Genomic DNA, 21576 nt, shown 5'->3' with positions numbered 1-21576 from the left:
TCAGTGTGCCTCCCAATAGATGCTTTTTTTTCAAGTAGGATTTTGTTGTTTTTTTAGTCACTGTACTGATAATTTTGTGGGTGTTTTGTCTCAGGAGGCGCTTCGGTCCCAAGCTCCAGTGCAGGCCTCCATGCAGGTTCTCCAAGAACTAGGAGATCAGTTGAAACAGCAGGTGGACACATCATCAGCATCTGCCATTCAGTCAGATCGTCTCTCTCTCACCCAACGGCTGGCTGCTGTGGAACAGGCGCTTACTAGACAGCTCACCACACTGCAGGTAGAAAAAATATTAAATTATTATTAAATATTATGAGAAATACTTTTGACTAGTTATCTATTGCCATACTGTAATCAGTCACCCAGTCAGAATCATGAATTTTACATATATGGGTTGCTTACATTTCTCAGACTGGAGTTCAAGACTATGAAACCTTTAATGATCAGCTGGATTCACTGGGGTGCTGGGTAGTTGAAGCTGAGGAGGCTCTAAAGGTACAAGATCCCAACAGCTCCACGGACCTGACAGTCATCCAAGACCGTATGGAGGAGCTCAAGGTTTTTTTTTGTTTGTTTTCCTTTTGTCCCTTATTTGAAAGAATCAGTTTTACTGATTGTCCAGACATTGAGAAATTAAAATTTCTCTCCTGTCCTCCTACAGAGGCTCATGCTTAAATTCAGTAGTATGGCTCCTGAACTGGAACGTCTTAATGAACTCGGTTACCGGCTCCCTCTTAACGATTCAGAGATTAAGCGCATGCAGAACCTCAACAGGAGCTGGTCAACAGCCTCAGCACAAACTACAGAGAGATTCAGGTATGACACATAAAAATATGGTAAAAGGCAAAGAAAAAAATGTGCAAGCCTTTCCCAAAGGTGGTTAAAATGCTCTACATCCATTTCTGAAAATAAATGTTTAAATAAACGTTCAGTACCGTTTCAAGACAATCTACAGAAGTTAAAACTAGATTTTAGGTTAAATTAATTGAAAAACTGTGAATGAATGAAGCACAAATAATTTAAGAACACTACAGAAGTACAGTAAAAGCTAATGTGACTGAAATGATGGAATGGGTGGACATCAAAACGTCATATTTTATTCGCTTTTTTGCTGTTTGCTTCCTTGCAGTAAACTCCAGTCATTCCTGCTGCAGCAGCAGACCTTCCTGGAGAAATGTGAAACATGGATGGAGTTCTTGGTCCAAACGGAAGAGAATCTGGCAGTGGAGATTTCTGGAAACTACCAGAGTTTGATGGAGCAGCAAAAAGCTCATGAGGTTATAGTCCCTTTGAAGTAAAAAACACTGAAACTTCTTATTATTTAAATGTATGGATTCATTAATCATCAATATGCTGTCTTCCAGTTATTCCAGGCCGAGATGTTCAGTCGGCAGCAGATCCTCCACTCTATTATCAGTGATGGACAGAGGATGCTAGAACAGGGTCAAGTAGATGACAGGTAAAGATCCCAAAATCACTGTGTTTCTAATCTGCTAGTCATTACTTCACCCACCATTTAATAGCTTATACAATTTTACCATGAGTAGAAGATTGCTAGACATAGTAAATCCATTGCTCTTTGTGTACCACAAAAGAATCTGTAACAAGTCTTCCTTTCCTTAATATTACTTCCCCCTCCTGCAGAGATGAGTTCAACCTGAAGTTGGCTCTCCTGAGTAACCAGTGGCAAGGCGTAGTGCGGCGTGCTCAACAGAGGCGGGGCATCATTGACGGTTTGATCCGCCAGTGGCAACGCTACAGAGAAATGGTGGAGAAGCTGCGCAAATGGCTGGTGGAGGTCTCCCACCCTGCAGAAGCCCTTCAGGCAGGGTCTACAGTGCCTCTTCAACAAGCCCGCTCCATGCTGGACGCTATCCAGGTACATGGTGTCAAAGCTTACAAAGTACACATCTCTGATTTATCTAGATGGGTGCTGGAAACAAATTTATACAGTTAGTCCACCCATTAATCTCTCAGTAACAGGAATATATTCCTCAAATTGATTAATGTTTTAGTCCCAGTGGATCTTTGTCAGGGTGACTAAAAAATTATTAAGCAGTGTGTAACGGTGGGAGACAGAACGGACCCAAACGCAACACTGAGGGTTAGAAAAAGAGGTTTATTGAGGAGAAGGGGGTTCGAGGCGAGGGCGCGTGGAAGGAGGGGGAGAGGCTGACGAGGACACGGGGAACCGAGAAGCTGGAGGAACGGAGGGCACTTAGCCTGGAGGCTTGAGGGAGGCTGGCAGACGGATAGGAGAGGGCGCGGAGACTGGGGTCCAGGCGGGGTGTGAGAAGAGAAGCCGGAGGGTGTCGTGGAGGCGGCGAGAGGAGGAGGCAGGTGAGCGAGCCCGGCTGGCCGAGCTGGGAGGCAGAGGTGAGTGAACCTGGCAGGGGGAAACAGAGAGACAGGGTTAGTAGGCAATGGGGACGTGAAGCAAGAGGGAATTTTAGAAAGAGCCAGAACGAAGTGGCGACACCAGGTCAGGAGCTGCGACAATCGAGCGAGGATGGAGTGGAAAGCCGGGGTAGATATACTGGTTGTGATGAGGCTGATGGTTGGCAGGTGCGGCGGCTGGGGATGGAGGTTAACGAGGTGCAGGTGTAGCCAGCCGGGCTCCGGAGCAGGGAGGGAGAGAGCACACACACAGAGAGAGAGAGGGCACAGGAGAAACCAGAATGTGAGGGAAAGGAGTAACCCGGACACTCACCAACAACCGGGCTACCACCGCGACACAGTGCCTCCTGGCAAAAAGATCAAATTCTTGATCAATGAAAAAGGGGGCTTAAAAATGAATATGGTCTCATTGTTCTTGATGTGATAAACCCCATGTATCTGATCCTCCAAAATAAATAACTGTACATTTACATATGTTGGTTGGGCAGGAGATTAATGGGTCTGTGTGTTGATAATTAAGAATTATTTTATCTGAGTGTTTTACGTTCCAGCTGAAGGAAAAGGTGCTGCAGCGTCAGCAGGGCAGCTACATCTTGACAGTGGAGGCTGGCAGGCAACTGCTCCTGTCAGCTGATAGCCGGGCAGAGGTGGCCCTGCAGACCGAGCTAACTGAGATCCAGGAGCGATGGAAACATGCCAGCATCTGCCTGGATGAACAGAAGAAAGAATATGCCACCTTGTTGAAGGTAAACAAGACAAATTGCCAGCTGGTTGTGGAGTACAGGGAACTTCAGGAGACATTAAAAGGATATTAGAAATGTTTTTGCATTTTAGGTGCATGTTGGTATGCTTTTTTTTGTTTTCAGAACAACTATCAAGAGGCACAACCTTTTACTTGAGGTTCAAATGGGGAATGCTAAACATATAGTTCAAATTAACGGAGAAATAACTTATAAATAAGTTATTAAATGTTACTAAATGAATAAGTTATATAGTATTGATGCAGTTGCAACCATTTTTTGTGTCATGTATAGGACTGGGAAAGGTGTGAGAGAGGTATTGGTGGATCACTGGAAAAACTTCGAGCCTTCAAACGGCAGCTCTCTCAGCCCCTTCCTGATCACCACGAGGATCTGCAAGCTGAGCAGATGCGTTGCAAGGTAACAGCCATCTCCATGCATTTTTCAGTAATTTCCAAAAGAGGTACTTTTACACAAAGGAAACTTTACATACCAATAACAAAAGGCTGAAATTCAACATCGCTTTGGGGATCTTGAACTAAAAAGTGTAGAATCAGTGTAGAGTTTTTTAATAACTTATCTGACTGTAAAATACATTTAACTAACATTGTCATTCAGATCATAAGGTGTTGATAAAAGTCTGGAATATTTACAAATTAATAAATAATTATAATTAATAATATTACTTTTGTTTCAACATAACAGGACTTGGAGAATACATTTGATGGCTGGACTGGGGATCTGGCCCATCTGAATGTGCTGCGAGAGTCGTTGTCTTGTTACATCAGTGCTGACGACCTGTCTGTACTGCAGGAGCGAATAGAGCTGCTGCATCGACAATGGGACGAAATCTGCCACCAGGTATAGTGCACTCCACAGGACCTGTGCATAGCTGACTTTCTGAATATACTGTATACTGTGTATCTGATTAGCTACTGGTGGCTTTATTCAAATAAAAAAATGGACAATTACGTCATTGTCATGCCCTGCACCACACAGCATTAACCATGTAACACTCCGGCTGTCTGATACACTGGTCTTGTCTCTGCAGTTCCTTGAGATACCAAATGGTGGTGCTGGTGACAAACAAAATCACAAGACTTATACTTGTCAGACATGTGGATGAAAGGCAATATTTATATTGCTAGTGAGTTTTAGAAATGCAACTTAATCTTATGGAAGTTCACACAGAGACTTTCAATTTATAGTATAAGAAAAGGATAAAATATCTATTACAACAAAAGCCTTTCCTCTTTGTTTTTTTTCTGACATTCACTTGCACATTTGGAAATAAGCTGCAAGCTCTGAATACAGTTTGCCCTGTTCCTCAGATGACTTAAATGTATCTTAAACTGACATTTCACTACAAAAAAAAAAAAAAAGGAATTTTCCTGTCTGCAACAGTTGCTTCCGTGTACAAAGTGAAACCTCAAGGTCAGTTTTTTTCACAGTTGCATCCTGTGTAGAGTCGATAAAACATGCACACAGGAAACACACAGAAGCACACGCTCACTGCTTGATGCAAATTAATCAGTCATGGTGCAGTGATCTCTCTGATCTCTGTTTCCTTGTGAGACTTTTTGACATGAATGCACCTTTGTTTAACATGCATTGATTATGCATTTTGCACAGCAATGCACTAAAATGAATATATATTGCTGTTCCTCTGTAGCTGTCACTGCGCAGGCAGCAGGTGAGTGAGAAGCTAAATGAGTGGACTGTATTCAACGAAAAGTACAAGGAGCTCTGCGAGTGGCTCACCAACATGGAGAGCAAGGTTTCCCAAAATGGAGACATCAGCATTGAGGAGATGATCGAGAAGCTTCGCAAGGTAAACAGAAAGATGTGGTGGACACAGGCAACTCAGACATATCTGACTTTTAGTTATTGTGCAAAATTTGGCTTCAGTACAGTTAGTTGTTTTTAAATATGCAGCTAGTGCCAACCAAGCTACTTATCACCATGTTGACATCTGCATTTTCTCATTATTTATGCCTTCTTTAAACATTTGGGTGCACTACACTCAGTGATGTACCTGTCATTCATCCTCATTGCCTCAGTTAAATCACTGACTCTCAATCACACGCAGTTGCTTTTAAGTACAGCATTCAAACTTGTTAAATCCTTTACACGCTGGTTGCGTTGCATTGTGTGTCAGGACTACCAGGAGGAGATCACTGTCGCTGAGGAAAACAAGCTGCAGCTGCACCATCTGGGAGAGCGCCTGGCCAGAGCCAGTCACAAGAGCAAAGCAGCTGAAATCGAACAAAAACTCAACAAAGTCAGCGACCGCTGGCAGCACCTCCTGGATCTCATCGGAGCCAGGTGAAAAGACACACCTGTGTATTTAAATAGTCCTGTAATTTGTTCAAGCACATGCAGAATATGACACAAAATAAATTTGCTTTCCATCCTTGGTTAGACTATCTTGCATTATATTGTACTGATAGAGTTTAATGAATTATGTTAATAGAGTGAAGAAGCTGAGAGAAACTCTGGTGGCTGTGCAGCAGCTGGATAAGGAATATGAGTAGCCTTCGCTCCTGGCTGGCCCATATCGAGGCCGAGTTGTCCAAACCCATCTCCTACGATTCTTGTGACTTCCAGGAGATTCAGAGGAAGCTCGATCTGCAGCAGGTAACGTAATGTACAGTACAGTGCGTTAGATAAAACATTCTAGATTTTATTATATTAATGTATCAATTCAATTTTAACCTGCAATCTCAAACTACCACTGAGCAGTTTAATTTATGTTGTTAACCCAAAATGGTCGCAAAAGGTATTGATATATGTGAAAGAGCTGTAATAATTTAAACAGGGACATGCAGACCTGTAGTTTCTAAAAACTTGAACTGGAAATCTAAATCAAGAACTCTTTTGTGAATGAATTATATAGTTTTGGTCCTCTAATGGCAAATTAGCTTTTAGTCAGTACTGTCTGATTGTATTAATCTATGGAGGGATAATTCGTACGTACGTACATACTCACTCTCTGTTTATCTTTTCTCACCACTCAGGAGCTACAGCGTGACATAGAGAAGCACAGTACGGGAGTGGCATCTGTACTGAATCTGTGTGAGGTGCTTCTGCATGACTGTGACGCCTGCGCCACCGATACAGAGTGTGACTCCATCCAGCAGGCAACTCGTAGCCTTGATCGCCGCTGGAGGAGCATCTGTGCCTTGTCTATGGAGAGGAGACTCAAGTAAGATGACAAATGTTGGATGAAAAGAAAAAGAGTGCATAGTATAACATGTAGTTGTTGTTGTTGTTGTTGTCATTTTTGTTATATTACATTTTCTACTACAACTATATTTCACAAATTTTTCCCTCTGTCAGGATTGAGGAGACGTGGCGTTTATGGCAGAAATTTCTAGATGACTTTGCACGATTTGAGGAGTGGCTGGCCACTTCGGAAAAGACTGCTGCACTGCCCAACTCCTCTGATGTACTGTACACTGTAGCCAAAGAGGAACTTAAGAAATTTGAGGTATTACAAAAGTTTTTTGTGTAAACTGTTAAAAACTTAAACTGAGACAGGACACAGAGTACAAGACATAGTTTTTTCTTGACTCAGAAAGATGGTTCTTTTGATTATTCCCATATTAATACAATTCTTTGTTTCCATAGGCCTTCCAGAGGCACGTCCATGAAAGCCTAACCCAGCTAGAGTTGATTAACAAGCAATATCGCCGCTTGGCCAGAGAAAACCGCACTGACTCTTCCTGTCGTCTGAGGGAGATGGCTCAGGATGCTAATCAGCGATGGGACAACCTGCAGAAGAGGGTGGCATCAATCCTTCGTAGGCTTAAGGTACAAACATTATTACAGTCATTACTTTTGACAAATTTCAATCTTTACATGCATTTCTGAGATTTTCTTCTCACTTTTATTTAAGATGGTAGCATCTGTGTGTTCTGCCTGTTTGACTCTATGTTAATAACTAATGAAGCCATAGAGAAAGCTATATTAAGCTTAATATATACTACATACCTAATACTTGCACAATGTACAAGTAGAGAATTCTAACAGCAGCGACTGTGTTTCAAATATACAGCACTTTATTAGTCAGAGAGAGGAGTTTGAGACAGCCAGAGACGCCATCTTGGTGTGGCTGACAGAGATGGACCTGCAGCTGACGAACATCGAACACTTTTCTGAGTGTGACATTCAGGCCAAGATCAAACAACTCCGGGTAGGTTTTTCACAATGTTTCAGACCCACAAGGTCTGAAAAGTATTTGCAAAACATACTGAATGATTTCTGAACTTGTATTAACGGCAAGACATTTGGCACTTGAGGTTGTCTTGCACACTTAATATAATTTTTTTTAATTCTATAGCAGACTGAGTAATTAAGCAAAATAAAAGTTCACTCGTATAAAGATGTTTTTCTTTATTGGATAGAGTATGGGTGAGGATGCAGACAGGAAACTGGGGGAGAGAGGGGCATGACATGCAACAAATGTCAGCAGCTGGAGGTAAACCAGCTGCTGACAAGGAACCCCTAAAATAACGTCTCTTTTCAAGAATTCTTACTATGATGCAGAAAGCCTAAATACATTCCTAGGTCTTGATATGTTAAAGAAAACTTTGTAAACACTTTATGTACTTTATCTATTTACACATTTTCTAAAGGTTTTAGATCTCTGTCATCTTGTATATTCTGATATTTTTCATTGTGATAAGCAGCTAGACTGACTGATTGTATAGTTAATATAGCAAGAGAACTATCAAACAAGTCATTGTGAACATTTTAATTATCACATCAAATCAGCAAATTAGCATCTGGAAAATGTCGTGGATTTTGAAATTGGGAGTGTAAATTAACCTTGTGTTCAGCATGAAAAACAGAACTAATGAGGACTTGTTTATCTCTGCGCTTCCTCCTCCGGTCCCACAGTCATTCCAACAGGAGATCTCCCTCACTACAGCCAAGATCGAGCACATCTTCCACCACGGAGAGTCGCTGATAGAGAAGAGCGAGCCTCTTGATGCTGCTGTCATCGAGGAGGAGCTAGAAGAGCTGCAGCGCTACTGTCAGGAAGTGTTTGGTCGAGTGGAGCGCTACTACAAAAAGCTCATTCGGCTTCCTGTAAGACCTGAAACTGAGAGTATACCATTTTTTAATGAATCTATGATTTTACAATCTATTGTGGCTCGACTCCAGGCACCAAACAGGGGTCATCTTCAGTCAAATCAGCACAAAGTGTATATGTCATGAACTTTTTTTTCAGCTTGCAGATGATGATACCGAAGTGTCATTCTCGGACCGTGAGCTGGACCTGGACGAGCCTGGAGATTTGTCCAGCATACCATGGAACGAGCGTTTGGGGGATGGCTTCCTGTCACCTCTGCCCTCTTCCGGCCGCTCAGCCTCCCTGGCGGCCCAGCTTCGGACTGAACGCTCAGGCAGGGATACCCCAGCCAGCGTAGACTCCATTCCCCTGGAGTGGGACCACGACTACGACCTGAGCCGCGGGCTGGAGAGCGCCAGCAGGGCCCTGAGAGAGCAGCAGAGTGAGGAGGGAGACTTCCTCCAGAGGCCTGCCTCAGCTTTGTCAGGTTAGTTCCCAAACACACACACCATTCTGCTAGTTAAATTGATAATTTTTACTTTTAAGGAAACTTTGATTTAAAACAACTGTGTCGGAGGTATGGTGGCTATTTTTGAGATGTAGGAAACAAAGAATGTTGTAAGAAGGGGGAGCAATCAATCCAGTGCTTCCCATCCTTTTTGGGTTGCGACCCCTGAAGCTAGTGTCTAGTCGCCACCCCTTGCCACATGTTGCATAAGTCTTTGAGTTGTGAGCAGTTCCACCAAAACTTTCCCTAAACTACTCAAGTTGTTTCACTTGAATTATTGTTATATATATATATATATATATATATTGTTATATATAATAATTTAATTGAGAATAATTGAATAAATCGAGGCTTGAAGCGGTAAAACGATCCATTATTTCACAAGAAAAAATGTATACAAATATGTCAAGCAGGATAATATTTTTCTTCTTTACTGTCCAATACATCATCTTGCAACCCCCCTGACATTAATCCAGCTGAAGTTTACTTAAGGTTTACAAGACACTAAATGCCAAACAGTAAGGTACAGTTCAATTGCTGACTCTGACATCTGCTCTCTCCATGAGAGTTTACCTACAGGGACTGAATGTTGGCATGATTAGGTAATTATAACTGTTACAAAAAGATAATCTTAGAAAATCACATGTAGCATCAAATGTTTCACAGTTTGGGTTTGAGCAATAGTTTCAACCATGGACCAAGGAGTATTTGCTAGTACTTGACATGGTTTATTTTAGACACTAGATTGGTAAGGTTTGTCAAACACCATATTGTCAGTACAGTGTATTTTCCTGTGACTGATATATATCTGTGTGGCTCCATCTACCGCATCAAACAAGGTAAAACAGTGTAATGCTCACCGCTGAATGTATGTACTGTATAATGTTTCTTCCAGATGTAGTGATCCCAGAGAGCCCTGAGGCCTATGTTAAACTTACAGAACAAACACTGAGGTCCTCCACTGGTAGGCAACAGCAGACCCCAGCATGCCACAAGTGTTCGGGGCCAGAAAAACAGCTGCACTCTGAGTGAAACCACACTTATAGCCTATTCACTGGCTTTGACTTGATTTGTGTTGTTTTCCTCTCTTATACACACTTTAGGCACACACTATAACCAATGGCAACACTTTCTAACACTGAGGGATAGGGTCAATTCCATTTTGATTTCTACAATTCACTGGTTCTGCTTTGTTCTCTAATTCAGCAGAACTGAAATGGAATTCAGCCTAACCCTCCTTTCTAACTGGCTTTCTTAATTTTGTTTGCAGTGTGCTCTGTAGCTAACCCATTTGGATTATTTTGATATCCATTTTGTGTTTCAGAAAAGCATGTTGTTTTTATTGTCACAATGAACAAGTCTGAGCTCTGAACTTCTTGCTGAAGGGCTAAAGATTGTTTAAAGATTTCATAGGCTCCGTTCATACAGAGACATATCGCGCAAGAGAAATGCTTTTAAAGTCTGAACTTTTGTATTTCAAATGAAGCATGCAACATCTAATGCAGCAAATGCAGCAATAACCAATTATCAAACTGTGATGGGCACAATGAGTGACTAGCGGTCGGGAAACCAATTTGCATTCCTGGCTACTTCCTTCACATTTTTTGCTCTCCACATCTTGTATTTCTGTGTCTGAACGGGGCCATATCTCTTCTTGGGTTGTAAAACATATTTACCAGTAACAATTATGATTGAATATTTGATCTGCAAAGATGACCAGGTGATGTTGTGTCTACAGGCGAGGTTGCCTCTATGGACTCACATATGCACCCTCTTGATGCCAGCCGTTTCCACCTGCAACAAACGGACAGCAGCCGCAGTCGCACACCCACAAGCACAGAACTGGATGCCTCATACATGGGATATGTATGTGTTACTCCATAAAAAAATTTGCACTAAACTGTACATAAAGTCATAATGAATTCTGTTTTGTCTATTTATGTGTAATTTAACAACCAACCAGTCAAATTTTTTAGCTTACCACCTTCCAACGATTTCACTTTTAGAGTAGCACTTACTTAATTATCCAGTATAAAAGTCTTTGTTATCGTTATAACCTGACATACATCCATTCTGTAGATGCGGCTGCTGGGTGAGTGTCGTGGCAGTATTGACACAGTGAAGAGGATGGGCGTTGAGCTGAAGGAGGAGGAAGACTCTGTATCTGGACTGGCAGATCCCAGTAGCTCAGAGTCCCAGACATCAGGTAATACTGCACCACAACCTTGTCCTGCACGCATGTATTCTACATTACCATACATTTCAATTTATACATATATATATGTATAAGTGTGTAAATGTTGCGGGGCTTTTATCCAGTAGGATACAACTCTGGTAAATTCAATTTACATAGTGTATCTTTTTTCTCTTACACCCTGCAATCTAGGAGTGATTGAGCGCTGGGAGCTCCTGCAGGCTCAGGACCTCAGCAAAGAGATGCGCACAAAGCAGAACCAGCAACAGTGGCAGCAGCTGAACTCTGACCTGAACAATGTTTGGACTTGGCTGGGAGAGACGGAGGAAGAGCTGGAGCAGCAGCGAAGGCTGGACCTTAGCACAGACATCCAGACGATTGAGCAACGCATCAAAAAGCTCAAGGTATTATTGTTTTCCTATTGATATTAACTTTGTATTGAATTTGTCTCTTTTATTTGTTGTTTTTTTTTTATATCATAGTTATTTCTTTTTCATATGGTTTAAAAAAAAATGTACAAAAAAAGCTCAAATTGATTGGCAAACCAACTTCACAGCCTCAGCATGGACGACTGCCTTCATTTACTGTAAAATGTAAATGTTTGTCTACAGGAGCTGCAGAAGGCTTATGACAAGCGCAAGGCTATTGTGCTGTCCATCAACCTGTGCAGTACTGAATTTGTGCAGTCAGACACAGAGGAGTCCCGACAGCTACAGGCCAAACTGAAAGACATGAACAACCACTGGGACAAACTGGGCAGCTCACTGGAGGAGTGGAGGTCTTCGTTACAGGAAGCTCTCATGCAGTGTCAAGTAGGTGACAGTCATCACCTTTAGATCAGGGGGCTTAATGGGCAGTTGTTCTGAATGTTAATGTGAGATTGTTTCCTAGAGCGGTAATTACGCATATAGTTGAATCTCTACTTGCCTGCTCCATATCTGACTAATAGGACTTCCATGAGATGAGTCATGGTCTGCTGCTCTGGTTGGAAAACATCGACCGCAGGAGGAATGAGGTGGTTCCCATTGACCCCATCCAAGACAGTGACACTCTCCATGAGCATCATAAAACACTTACGGTAAAGAACTATAATCTATATGGTGCAAACATATTATCTACATAAATATATAAAGACAGCTCAGGAGGTTACAGTGGAACAACATTATATTTATGAACACTAACACTATCTTTTGTAATCAATACACGTTCAAATTGTTGTAGCCATATGGCAGTCCATTGTACTAGGGGGTTTGCTTAATAGTAACAATGAGGGACTGTACTGCAATTTTTATTATATATTTTATGTGGGAGTTTATATTTTAACTCCCACATAAAAACCTTTGACTTCTCATCCTAGACCTACAGTATTTTGTCTTTCCTGTTACCCTCTATTAAACAATAATCGATAATGTCTTAAAATAAAAAAATATATAAACTATATCCTTAAATTGTTATTACAAGTATTGCATTCAAAACTGTAAAATGAAAATTACATAATAGAGGTTACTTTTTTCAAATCGTTTATTGAATCATGAAAAAAAACAGTATATTTTGTCTAATTTAACTTTGAATGGTCATGGTTTTGGAAACTAACTGTGAGCCCAGGCAAAACATATACATCCTGATTAAATGGACTCAAATTCTCCTACTGTTTTTAGAATTCATGTCTGAAATTCACAATCTCCACAGCAAATCCGCCAGGAGCTGCTGGACTCACAGCTCAAAGTCGCCTCTCTTCAAGACATGTCCCTCCAGTTGCTGGTCAACTCTCAGGGCAGCGACTGCATGGAGGCCAAGGAGAAGGTTCATGTTATTGGAAATCGCCTCAAACTGCTGCTAAAGGAAGTAACCCGAGACCTCAGAGAGCTGGCCAAGACTCTGGACATCACAAGCAGTCAACAGGTATATCTTCACTTACTATATACCTGTGCAGTGTCACATGTACAACTGTGATACTTAACTTTGTGGATGCAGTTTTTAGTTTTAGAGATTTTACAAACAGCCTTTCATATTTATTGTATATTTTACGTTTACATACTATCAGCTTTCACCAGGGGCCCAGTTATTTTTTTTAAAGGGACAGGTTTGGCCCACAGGCGCTATTTGCCCACCACTGTCTGATTTTTAATGTATTTCTCACTGTCTCTCTCTTATTTTCTCTCTTTTTGTCTAAACATTTCCTTTGTCAGGATCTGTCATCTTGGTCGTCTGCTGATGAGCTGGACACGTCCGGTTCCCTCAGTCCTGTATCAGGAAGGAGTACACCAAGTCGGCGACGATCGGTAACGTATACACCTACCAATACATGCTGCGTTATGAGAAGCCAGGTGTTTGCTTACCCCTCTGAGACAATGCATACAGGAACTTGTGCCCCAAATGCCCCGTTTATGGCCATGTTGACCCCTGTCATCCCAAGATCTCTCCTCACACCTTTCTACACCTCCATAACTTTCTTTACACTCCCTCCCTCTTTTACTCTTTTTGCATGTGGTCTATTCCCACAGCAAACCCTGCCAGAAAACTGGGGATTCCTTTCTTTCTAACTTCCTCCTTCCTCCTTCCTTTTTCTTGAACGACTTTTTGAGTTCAGCCCTAGTTGCTAGTTTTGTTTTCTCACAGTATTTTCACACTAAAAAACTTCTGTCCTACAACTCGTTTCTCCTACTACACTTTCCTCTGATTTCTTCTCACTGTGGTTTTGATTTGATTCCTGTAGTGTTATTCTTAGTAATACTGGTGATCATCAAACTGCTAAATTTAGACACGTAGAAACTGGGGGTTTTTGATAGAGAAAGCATGACATCATATTTGTTTTCTATTGTAAGCTACAAGAATGAGAAAGCCTCAGTATTGATTTATTCTTTATCTAAATATTCCAAATAAGCATGCCACTGCTTATATTACATATGTTACTAAATGCAAAATTCATGCATCACATTGCATAATTTGTAGCTTCCTATTTGCAATGAATTTGTTGCACTCCCAAGCTGAAGCGCTTCAAAGTAGCCGCGCACTTTGAAAAGCCAGATTCCTTGTTCGAATTACAAAATCTATCACCTTCACACATGATTTTGTTGCTGCACTTCTTTCATTTTGGGATTTCTTTTCATCGGTAGCTTTGTCTTGTTTTGCCTGGACTGAAACATACTTTCTTTCTTTTACCCCCCCCCCCCTGTTCATTGCAAACAGCAACGGGGCAAATGTAGTCTGTCACAGCCTGGAACGTCTGTGAGCAGTCCGCACCACAGGTACCTTTCTGTTGGTTTCTAGCACACCCAGAAGATAATGGAACTCATCAGCCCATGATGCACTAGGAGGCTGATTCATGCTTTCTGATCCTCCTCAAGTCTCAAACAACAGCAGTGTTTTAAAGAATTAAAAATATCTCAATTTAAGCTTTGAATACTGCCAGATTAGCATTTCATGATACTGAATTCCATCATCTTCTGTACGTCTAGACACTGTGTGTGTAGGCTAGGTGATGAGGTGAAATGCAACCTACACATCCTTGATAAAACTGTTTCACAAGGAATGGTGCAAGGCCTCTTCTCCGCCAATGTCCTTGACTGCTTAATTTTGCTAACCAGAGGGCATTTCTGACATATAACACAAATATTTCGCTATATCTAACACTCCCTCGCTGTTCCTGAGCACACACACACACCCTTTTTCTCGAGTTGCCGAGCCAGTAAATGTCTGCAATGAACAATGCAAAGGCTGCAGTTTCTCTTTCTCTCTTGCTCTCTCTCTCGCGTGTGACATTTCTTCTTCTGCTGCTATTTCACTGACTATCCACCATCTTCCCTCCCTCAGTCTGTCATCTGTGAGTCTTGCCTCTCAGGTCTCCATTTGTGAAGTGGTAAGGGGCACATTTGGTAGCAACATAGGACAACCTGAGTGTAAAACCATACATCACTAATGTCCATGCTTTCCTGGAGTCAGGGATCACTTTAATTCATTATATTTAGAGAGTACTGCAGGCCTGTTCTCCTAATATAAAGAAATAAATCATGTTTTTTCACAGTAGGTAGGTGGATGTAAGCTTCATTACAATAATTCCCTTTAGCTTACATTGAGGCTTAAAGAAGACAGTTTTTACTGAGGGTGATGATGACAATAAATGATACAGTAAAATTAATAGTATTACATTTTGGGAAAAATGCCTATTTGTTTCTTGCTGAGAGCTTTATTTTTTAGCTCCCTTTTACTAAGCTAGGCCAACTATCTCCTGGCTCTAGCTTCATATTTAACACAAAAACTTGTGCGTGGTATCAATCTTCTCATCTAACTCTCAGGAAGAAAGCAAATCAACATTTTCCCCAAACTATTCATTTTAAAAAATTCAAAGAAGCTGTTTCCAATTGCTATGCTCTTCTTGCCTCAGCATGCTTTGCATTTTTCTACAGGACACAAACAACAAAGAGTCCTTTTAAAAAACAATCTGATTATACAGCTGATACTTTGCAGCATGCCTTTTGTCTTTTATCCTAACATCCTTTGCAAAGGAATGCAAGCTCACATATTAAATGTATTTGTTTGTTGCAGGATTGTATAGTATGTATGCCTTGAAAACTGTTTTGTGATTGTCTTTGTAAATGTGTTTATCCACCCAGTCTCAGTCAGCATGTAGATCACAATGTGAAACATTGTCCCAACATTGCTTTGAATCGTGTTGGTGATGTCTTTCAAACACAGCATGGTGCTTACGTCAAGCACTGTCATGCAGTTCCCCTGTCGCTGAACTCAGATCTTATTTGGATTGAAAATTGGTAGACACTGTAACACTGAAGCATATAAACAAAAGATATTAAATTACAGAATAGTTCATTTGAACTTTACTTATTAAATTAGACTAATTTAATTTGTTATTTGTACTGAAAAATATTTTGGCTTATTAAAGGTTGTCACAGTGGGATCAGTTCTGAAATTAGGGATTCAGATGACAAAACAGATAGCAGGATTTTGTATGTTTGTACTGAGTAACTAAACGTCAGTCTGTGCTGCGTTGTGAATGTGTGTGTGTCAGCAGGTCTCGCAGCGACGCTGGATCCGCTTCCTTCCCTTCTGATTTGGAAACATTGCCGGGTCGTGGATCCTCGTTTATGTGGCGCGTCCTCTGGGTCGCACTGCCTCTCCAGTTCATCCTGCTCCTGTTAGTGGTCTTCGCCTTCCTGCTGCCAATGACCGAAGAGGACTACTGTGCTCAGTCCAACAACTTTGCTCATTCCTTCTACCCGATGCTCAGCTACACTAATGGACCACCTCCAGTGTAGGCTGGCCGTAGGAGCATTTCATTTCAGAATTCTTGCATCAGTATGACTTGAATTGGAATCACGTTGATAACCTTTAATTGGTCGATCATGTTGGGGGCAAAAACTGATCTTGATTACCCATTTGTACTGCAGTAAAACAGCTGCCATCTACAGTTAAAGTCTTTGTGTGTAGCACCTAGGATAAAGCATCTCACTATGCTACTCTGTGTAATGCTGTGTCGATTAAGGAGCCTCTTTGGTGTAACAAAACTGAAGAAACTGTTTTTGCCTACAGTGGACATTGCTGGATGAACTGGTCATCAACTCACTGGCATATACCACATATTGTATTTCTCTGAAGGGATCTGTCAGTGAATAGCACCAAAGTTAAATGCTGAAATTTAGTGAATTAGCTTGTAACTCAAAAGTTTGTTAAAAAAACTAGAACCAAAAAAACACAAAAAATATTTAAGATATCTTACATTACAGTTATTTTTTTACCTGTATTTTTGCATGCTGTTCTGATCTCTGCATTTATTTACTTACATCCCTCATTGTGTCAACATTTTAAAGTTGAATTATGTTGATTTCATTTCATTTAATTCATTCTTTAATGTGTGTTTTAATATCAGAGCAATTCAAGAGTTAAACCTTTAACATGTCAATCCATGGTCTTTATACATTTTGCTGTTTTATTTTTTAAACGAAATATAAAACTTTATGACTGAGAATTATGACATATATAACTATTGTATATTTTGTATGATGGTTACCAGTATTAAATGTATAACAGTCAAGGATTATTTAACATGTATATATAATGGTAAAAAAAATGAAAATGATAAATATATGTATATGCGACCATGAAAAACAATGAATGCCAAATCCTCATTTTGAAATTTGTCTTTTTATTTAATTGTTTTAATGTGATTATACATGTCTACTATTTGTTCAGTGAATCATATATATACTGAGCTTTTCCTGAAAACACAAATAAGAAAAACATGATGTTTGATAGAGCATTTTATACTGTGTAAGGTCTATTTTCATATAGTGTTTAGACCACAATTGTACCTTTTACATTTTAAGTGCAGTTTGGCATAAGTATAATGTATAAACCTAGGCTTCATGAAGGGGAACTGCATCCCCTAGATAAGCAGACCTGGAGGTAGAGACACCCAAGGAGCTGTCAGGAAGCTCGTGGACTTGAGGGAGATGAGGCCTCTGGTGAGTAGGACAGTGCCAGGGCATATTAACATGATGAAGGTGGTGATGGTGATGATGAGTGTGAAGAAAGGTCTCCAGTAATTTGATGATTTCATGATTTGGAAGAGCCAGGTCTGTGGCATCCAGACCCAACATCTGGGAAACAACCATTCGGAAATTCACCAACTAAACAATGGAGAAAATAGACAACATCTGAGTTTGATTTTAAATTCATAAACTGTATATATGAATCAGCACACTATGCCTACCGCTCCTGAACTGATTAACAGTCTTTTAAATACACAGAGTAATACTTGCGGTAATACCATATCTCTGATGCTTTTTAAGACTGTAATTGACTTTGACAAGTTTAAAACACAACATAGTCATTTTACCTTTTAAGTTTATATCTCTGTAAGCAAACAGTTGCCTGTGTAGACATGCAGAATATACAGAATATATCATTCATCTGAAGTTATGTTTCAGGCCACTTGATGACTCCAAGTCCTCACTTTTAGCTCTATTTTGGTCACCACCACTTGAGGGAAATATCGAGATGTCTGTTGACCACTTAGTTGTTAACTTTATTTGTCTACTGCTTGGTGCTGGGCTGATAGTGTACAGTGGCCTTTTCTGGAGTTTTTTTGCATAAAACCGTTTTCTGCTGCGGGTGGAAACGAAACTGACTAGAGCCAACTAAACCATTAAAGCTGACAAGATACAGACTGATACCAAACTTTTCATATTCATTGTTCTCTTACCTCTCTCTCCCTCTCAGACAGCTGTGCCAGGCTCTGTCTGAGGGTGTTGAGTTGTTGCTGGTCCTCTCTGGTCTTCGTCTCTTGGCTCTGTAGGTCTAAGCTCACTATGTTCAGCTTCTTCTCCACCTTGGCCTTCCCCTCCACCAGCTGATCCAGCCTCTTTTTCTGCTCCTGCATGGTCTGACTGTGTTCCATGACTTTTAACTTGCCACGTCAGACAGAGGTGTTTAGTGAAGACCAGGTTGGCTTAACACTCTCAATACTCTGATACTAAAAATATACACTGTTGTTTCTAAAACCAATCTGCTTTACATAATTGGTGCACAAATACAAAGCATTACCCTTTCACCCACCCACACAGTAAAAGATTATGAGGTGGAAATGCTTCTTGATTGAATGTGGGCCTGAACCCTTCTCCCCTCTACCTTGAGCTCATTGGTGTGGGACAGCTGGGCCTTGAGCTCAGTGTTGGACATCTTGGTGGCCTTGAGCTCGCCTTGAAGACGCTCCAGTTTTTTCTGCAGCCTCCTGGTCTCGAGATGTGCATCATCTCGTTCCACAGCCAACACTGATCTTCTCCTCTTCTCCTCCTCCAGTTCGGACACCTTCTTCCTCAGGAGCTGGATGTGGAGTCCTTTGCTCTCTAGTTGGTCTTTCTGTGACTTTAACTGTTGGAAACAGGAATATTTTGATTACAGGTGTTTCGCTGGTCATGCCAACACGCCAACTGTTTTGCATTTGCGCATTTAAATTGTGCATTTAAAAGGTTTTCACCAATACACCTGTAGAAGCTTGTGATTGGTTGTTTAAGGCCTTTTGTTTTATCTAATGATGATAAAACTGACAGTAATTTTGCTCCAAATGCCAGTGATACCACAACTAGCTACTTATGTAGTCTACCTTTCGCTGTAGACTGTAGGTCAGACTTTTGCTTTCCACCAAAGCAGTTGCCTCTTGTTTAACAAGCTGCTCTACACGTGACAGGATGAGTTTTAGCCTCATGTCGAAGCCTAGATCCACAGCAATACTGTCCACCTTCATTGTCCCTGACAGCTTTTCCAGGAACTCTTCATACTGTTAAAAATGTACAGTAATCATGGATAATTGAATGTATAATTCTCTCATATTTACCTGTAAATGTAACTTCTTTCCCCCTGTTACTATGACTTTACTCACATGCTGTTTGCTGTGTCTCAGCCCGTCACAATGCATGTCTGCTTTCAACAGCTCAGTCTCCAGACCTTGCAGTCTCTCCCTCAGGTCCTGGACTTGCTGCTCTGCAAGCTGAGCCCTCTGTAGTACACTGTTCTGCAGCTCCATCTGCTCGCTCAGCTCCTCAGAAACATGACAGAGCCTGGCCTCCATCTCTGACAAAGACTGCCTCCAAAACATGTAGTAAGAATGTTAGTGTTTATGTTAGAGTAGAAGCACCTCTTTGAGAGATGGACACCCAAGATTTAATGTAAAGGTAAATGTGGAGACCAGCATTGGAAAGTAACTAAATACACTAGTTGCTTAATTAACTTAATATTTAAACCTGTAATGAACATATAAAATACAAGGCCTTGTTATAAAGTAAACAAAAGTATAAAGAATTTGTAAAATTTGCTCTACCAGAGCAAATTACTATAACATTAAAAAGGTGCTTAGATTTTAATGCATCAGAAACAATAATCCAGTAGTTTAATAAATGACAATGTCACACTGACAAAGGCCATTTTGGCTACATAGCACTTTTATTTTGAAATGTAATTAAATTTTACTGATATGTTCTTTTACTTAAGTAAGGTTTTGAATGCATGACTTTTACTTGTAACCAAGTATTTTTTCCAATTGTGGATTTGTTACTTGTTACTTGTTGTTACATGATATTTTATCACTTTTTATTATACATAAAATAATAATTTGCCTAGTCACTGAAATGTTACCCTTTCAAAGTTGTGAGTGAGAGTTCAAAAAGCCTATGACAGGCTATGAAATGTTTTAGTTCCTCACCTTGTTTGGCCAAAACTCCAGCAACACAACAACACAACAAGTAAGTGTATTAAAAGTAGTAAAAAAGAAGAACTTTAATGTGAACCTGGTGAAGGTCACATGTTGGTCTCGCAATAAAGGTGTTCATATTACATGTGTTGCTGGAGTTTTGACCTTTTAAGACTATTTCCTTTCTCCATGCACCTTGGAGTTCGGCGAAGTTGAGACAGAAATCACAACTTTGTTTTCTCACCTTATTGCAGAGGTTATCCACTTTATGTAAAATATCTTTCTCTGTGGGCAGGACGACATTTTCAGACTTTCCCTGCAGCAGGCCTGCCACCTTTTTCAGGAACATCTGTAGTTTCTCCTCAGCAGCCTGTGTCTCTCCTTTGCTTGACTGTAGCTTTCTTTCAAGCTCCTCCACCTGTTTCTCCAAACAATGTGACTCTCGCCTAGTTGCCTGTATGACCCTCTTGCTGGCCCCAAGCCTCTCCACTAGGGTTTCCTTCTCCGCCTCAACACTCCTCCTTCCCATCAACAGGCCATCTAACTCCTGAAAAAGAAAAAGAAAAAAAGACAAAAAAACACAAATGTAAATATACTGTCAACTAGTTGTACTCTACACTTAAGTTAGGAACGTTTAAAAGCTGTGAAAGCACCACTTTGAGGGAATCGAGTGCTGCTGCACTACCGGCAGCCTTCCTCCTTTCTCGATCCAGCTCTGCCACAAGCCTCAGTACCGTCTCTCTGCTGGCTTTACACTCAATCTCACAGGACTTCATACTCTCCTCTAAAACAGCTATTCTCATCTTCAGCCTCTCTCTCTCATGGGACTGGTCCACCTAATCATTAAAAAAAATCATTAGAAATTTGTTATAAATTCTGTGATAGGACATTTTGAAAAATTAAAACCCAAGAAGCTGCCAACATTAAGTGCAATTTAGCTCATAACCGTACACCATAAAAAGAGGTCATATACATTTCTGTTGTGTTAGCATACCTCATCAGAGCTTTCCATAACTTCCATAATTAGAAGTGTTGCAGGGAAGTGAATATACAGTAGAGACTTCTGTCTGTTTTAATAAGTCTCCTGGCAACACCAAACACAGGCTATGCCAGGCTCCACCAAGGGGGGGGCGCTGTAGCTGAGAATGTCTGACATCTAGAAAATGTTATCGATTACGAACAAAATTGATATTTAGAGTAAAATCAAAAGTAAACTAGAGCCTTTAAAGTATTTAACAAGTCAAGCAAATGCACGGAATAACAGAAAGATCAAAAGCAAGAAGCTGATGAAGATGCAAGTGAAGGTCAACTTAACTGGTTTGAATTTAATTTCCTCCTGAGTTCAGACTTTCAGGTAACCCTTCCTCTAAGCACCAAGTCTATCAGGTTCGGTGCAAGGCATGATGGTAGTTGCCACTTGGTCAGTTCATAAGCCTTTAGTTTGTACCTTGCTTTGCAGAA

The 21576-nt window shown here is 40.7% G+C and overlaps 2 protein-coding genes across 3 annotated transcripts in view; one reads left to right on the top strand and one right to left on the bottom strand.

Annotated features, from left to right (window-relative positions):
• syne1b (spectrin repeat containing, nuclear envelope 1b) overlaps positions 1 to 17064 on the top strand; it is an 83330-nt gene extending 66266 nt beyond the window's left edge. The window contains 29 exon segments of the mRNA XM_038729144.1: positions 95 to 277; positions 409 to 555; positions 659 to 813; positions 1127 to 1274; positions 1362 to 1456; positions 1642 to 1876; positions 2946 to 3140; positions 3429 to 3554; positions 3840 to 3995; positions 4807 to 4965; positions 5293 to 5459; positions 5608 to 5656; positions 5658 to 5771; positions 6152 to 6339; positions 6474 to 6624; positions 6765 to 6947; positions 7192 to 7329; positions 8037 to 8228; positions 8371 to 8698; positions 9615 to 9683; positions 10458 to 10585; positions 10799 to 10925; positions 11106 to 11317; positions 11525 to 11725; positions 11863 to 11991; positions 12603 to 12815; positions 13103 to 13195; positions 14103 to 14161; positions 15943 to 17064. Of these exon segments, the coding sequence (XP_038585072.1) occupies positions 95 to 277; positions 409 to 555; positions 659 to 813; positions 1127 to 1274; positions 1362 to 1456; positions 1642 to 1876; positions 2946 to 3140; positions 3429 to 3554; positions 3840 to 3995; positions 4807 to 4965; positions 5293 to 5459; positions 5608 to 5656; positions 5658 to 5771; positions 6152 to 6339; positions 6474 to 6624; positions 6765 to 6947; positions 7192 to 7329; positions 8037 to 8228; positions 8371 to 8698; positions 9615 to 9683; positions 10458 to 10585; positions 10799 to 10925; positions 11106 to 11317; positions 11525 to 11725; positions 11863 to 11991; positions 12603 to 12815; positions 13103 to 13195; positions 14103 to 14161; positions 15943 to 16186 (4584 nt within the window). The 3' untranslated portion in view covers positions 16187 to 17064.
• Positions 17057 to 21512, bottom strand: ccdc170 (coiled-coil domain containing 170). 2 transcript variants are annotated; one of them, XM_038729136.1, is made up of 9 exons: positions 21431 to 21512; positions 21110 to 21271; positions 20769 to 20951; positions 20360 to 20662; positions 19309 to 19509; positions 19033 to 19206; positions 18558 to 18800; positions 18133 to 18336; positions 17057 to 17557 (listed from the first exon to the last, which is right to left on the bottom strand). In XM_038729136.1, exons 2-9 carry the CDS (start codon positions 21134 to 21136, stop codon positions 17285 to 17287), a joined length of 1608 nt encoding a protein of 535 aa, XP_038585064.1. In that variant the 5' UTR covers positions 21137 to 21271; positions 21431 to 21512; the 3' UTR covers positions 17057 to 17284. The 2 variants fall into 2 exon arrangements, with proteins under 2 accessions (XP_038585064.1, XP_038585065.1); XM_038729137.1 differs by lacking the exon at positions 19033 to 19206.
• Between the last annotated feature and the right edge of the window lie 64 nt (positions 21513 to 21576).

This window comes from Micropterus salmoides, unplaced genomic scaffold (genome assembly GCF_014851395.1).
Source record: "Micropterus salmoides isolate LMB-PRFRI ecotype aquatic unplaced genomic scaffold, ASM1485139v1 Ms_hic_scaffold_19, whole genome shotgun sequence".
NCBI classification, from domain to species: domain Eukaryota; kingdom Metazoa; phylum Chordata; class Actinopteri; order Centrarchiformes; family Centrarchidae; genus Micropterus; species Micropterus salmoides.
This window is presented reverse-complemented; position numbering and strand designations above follow the sequence as displayed.